A 3,342-nucleotide genomic window follows, 5' to 3' on the forward strand; every position below is an offset into this window, starting at 1 on the left:
ATAGACCAAGTTCTGACACCCAATTTCGTTAGCTCATCAACACTGTCTCTTGAATATAAGTTTTATAGAGTATCAAAAAACTGCAGCAATGTCTCTCAAGCAGTTCCTTCTAAAGCTGAAGTAGGCCTTCCACCTCCAGCTATTGCAAGTTTAGTTAAAAAACCACTAGTAGCAAAGAGAATTGTTGGAAATAAAACTGGTGAGCTTGATGTCAAAAAAAGCTTACAGCGAAGTCAAAAAGAGGATCTTTATGATCAACAAACCAGAAGAACTTTCATCTACTACAGCAGTACAGGATGCCTCTTGCTCTTCTCGGTTCACATACATGGAGAATAATTCCAATTCAAACTCAGATTGTGGAGCACATATCTCTGGTCATGTTCCTCCTGTAGCTAGAAAAGCGTTCTTAGCATGGACATTTTCCACACGAGATATTCAGGAACTCATTTGCCACCCTTACAAACACTTCAATGCCTTGCTCTTTCAGGGGCGCAAATTTGATCAGTTTGGAAAGTACCAGCAAATTTGAACACAATGCGCATAGATAAGAAATTACCAGCAAATTTCACAAAGGAAATATTTGATGCAATGGAAAAGCACTTTGGTCAGAATCGAACTATTCATCCTGGAGACATGGTTATTGATACATCAGCGTCCAATTATGGAGCATTTGAACACAATGCTGCTTCAGAAAATACCCCACTGCATAAGGATATGAAGTTTGAGATGCCGCTAGAGGGTCAAGGGGATACTTCCATTGATAGAGACAACCATTTTACAGGGAAAAAGCAGAAAGTAGCATCCATGACATTAGGGATCAAATCAACTTTGGTTGAAAACAATAAGAAAGTAATTTCTAATCTTAAGCTGGCTGAGCAAGGGCATTTAAAACGCCATGAGAAGTATTGTAGTATGTTTGAGCAACGGATGGAAATAGATGAAAAGTACTTGAAAGATCATATCCTGAGTGTACAAATGATGGTATATATTGACGAGCAGAAGGTTAAAGCATGCAATTGAGTATTTCCATTTCACTTTAACCCACAGATCTGAATGCCTTCTCTCTCAGTTTCCATGAAAGCTATGGCGCCTTAGTCAACTTAATTATGTGCAGGATGAACCAATTTGTCCAGCACTAGCAAATATTGAAAAGAGAGTTAGAAACTCATAACGGAGCTGATCAAATCTCGAGTCCCACTCTCTAATTTGTCTGGAAATTCTGGGCTTGCAGAAGATGCAATCCAGACACCGTCACTGCAGCTCAGACCTATAGATCAGGCTTTTCGGCTCTTAATCGCATCACGCGTGCTCTCCAAGCAATGTCGGATAGACTCGGGCAGCGTTTTCTACTGATATTGAAAGCCATTGCAAATATCTTGTAAAAGAATCTTCATACACTTAAATCTTCATACTGCCATTGCAAATCGTAGAACCCCACGGTTTCTAGCCATAGTTATACTTCATCTATTTGTCGAATGAGTGGAGAAACAAAAGGCCTGTTAAAGGCGCCCGCTGCAACTGAGGTTCCAATCCGGTCCATGGCGTCGGTTGAGGCGGACTATATTGAAGAGAAGAGGACTGCGAGATTGGAGCAGAGAATATATTGAATATGAAAAAGGTAGCTAACAGAACCGGCGAGCGAGAGTGAAATAGCAGGGAGATTGAGTGTGGAGGAGGGTCAACATATGACCGGTGCTTGCATTGTTTAAAACAACATTGAACACAGGATTAGGTGGTTTGGATAATGCCAACCGAGAGCTGATATACAGTGCTAATAACCGGGAGTGGATTCAAACAATGGCAACGTATCAAAAAAAAGGCGTGGTATGGAATATCCCGGAAGTGCACCAGCATACAATATTTGGAGCGATACAAGAATGCACAGCCTTCAATTCAGCGCAGAGAAGTAATGCAGCCAGAAGATTCAGCACAGAATATGTGGCAGGAAAACAGGAGTTACAGAGAATATAAAACGTCTATGAGGCCAGCAGCGTGGAGAGGGCAGCGTATGGAGGCCAGCGTTGTATATGGAAGCCCAACAGTCCAAATTCAGAGTCTTAGCACAATTCGAGCAGCGTAGCAGAGCAACTTAGTAGGACTATGTCAGAGGAGCGAGGGCGGTTATAAAATTGGCAGAAAATCCATGACAAACTGACATTCTTCTGAATAAAATAATATCATGTCAGATACCATGTCAGAGAATAATCACAGTGCTGTTATACCAGCGTTCCTACCACAGCGTTCAGAGTTTACTTAAAAACGCATATGACAAAGGGCGCAGTCAATAAAATTGACAGACAGACATCTCAGAACCGCTTGGACAGTGCTGGACAGCGCTGGCAATGTCAGGAGCAGCTAACATTTAGCTGAAGAAATATTCGTGAGAAAATATTCCTGAGATGCAGAATTGATGGCAGAAATGACTGCACAGAAAGGCCATAAGACAAATGGCTCACATTAATTATGCAGGGCAGGAATACGCCCGCTCTGATACCATGTTAAACACACATGGACAACAAAGACAATATGAAAGATAAAACATGCAATACAATTTTTATTGACAAATGATTTACATTTATAGTACATTATGTGACTCTTGGGTTTCAGATCCCAAGGTCTCTTGGACTGCTTTGGTCTATTCGGCTTCCACACTAACCCATTTAGGACTAGGTGTCCAACACTTCAACTTTGGGTGATCAACGATGAAGGATGCTATGTGTGATGGCATTCTTATTGTCTTCAAAATAATATATATATATATATATATATATTAACGCATATCTCCATCGTCAGTGAACAAACTTGTGTATTATATATTTTTAATGGTTTGTTAGTCATATTCTCCTCACATTCACATCAAGTACAGTTGATGCACCAGATTGCATCATCCACTTTGGTCAATATGGTCCAATATTACTCAACAATAGTTATTGGATAGGTAGTAATGTGCATTTGGAAATTGTACCAAGCATCATTGTAGAGAGGGTATATTAGGATTGCAAGTTGACCACCCTCAGTCTTGTTTCTGTTGCACATTCTACATATTGTATTACTTCACTATGCCTTGTAGGTAGTTCAAATTCTAGTATCATGATTTGGTTTCAGTTATGCTAAAGTTTAATTTGCCAGTGAATTTGAGACTAACTAGGCTATCATCATCCATATCATTAACCAGTCCATTTTCAGTCAAACCTAAGTAACATTAGTTGTTGTATTGTTATTGATGTGCATTTGGAAATTGTAAAAGGTATTGTTCCAGAAAGGGAACATTAGGATTACAAGATATCCACCCTTGGAATTGGTCTTGCTGCATATATTTTACATGTTATATTTCCTCACTAT

The 3,342-nt window shown here is 39.7% G+C and overlaps 1 protein-coding gene across 1 annotated transcript; it reads left to right on the plus strand.

The window, feature by feature from the left end:
- Positions 1–534: 534 nt before the first annotated feature.
- On the plus strand, positions 535–1,607 carry LOC149149303 (uncharacterized). The gene is made up of 3 exons (XM_089442448.1): positions 535–1,002; positions 1,162–1,341; positions 1,431–1,607. Exons 1-3 carry the CDS (start codon positions 535–537, stop codon positions 1,605–1,607), a joined length of 825 nt encoding a protein of 274 aa, XP_089298574.1.
- The last annotated feature ends 1,735 nt before the right edge of the window (positions 1,608–3,342 follow it).

Source organism: Pinus tabuliformis, chromosome 9 (genome assembly GCF_031772625.1).
Source record: "Pinus tabuliformis cultivar Carrire ecotype Pingquan chromosome 9, CPIR1, whole genome shotgun sequence".
Classification (NCBI taxonomy): Eukaryota; Viridiplantae; Streptophyta; class Pinopsida; order Pinales; family Pinaceae; genus Pinus; species Pinus tabuliformis.

What these genes read in the sequence shown, in the direction of transcription:
- LOC149149303 (XM_089442448.1), top strand. Translation starts at nt 535, where the DNA reads ATGCGCATAGATAAGAAATTACCAGCAAATTTCACAAAGGAAATATTT. An exon ending in TATATATTGACGAGCAGAAG is followed by an intron (nt 1,003 to 1,161) that starts GTTAAAGCATGC and finishes AAAGAGAGTTAG; the next exon opens with AAACTCATAACGGAGCTGAT. An exon ending in GTCGGATAGACTCGGGCAGC is followed by an intron (nt 1,342 to 1,430) that starts GTTTTCTACTGA and finishes TGCAAATCGTAG; the next exon opens with AACCCCACGGTTTCTAGCCA.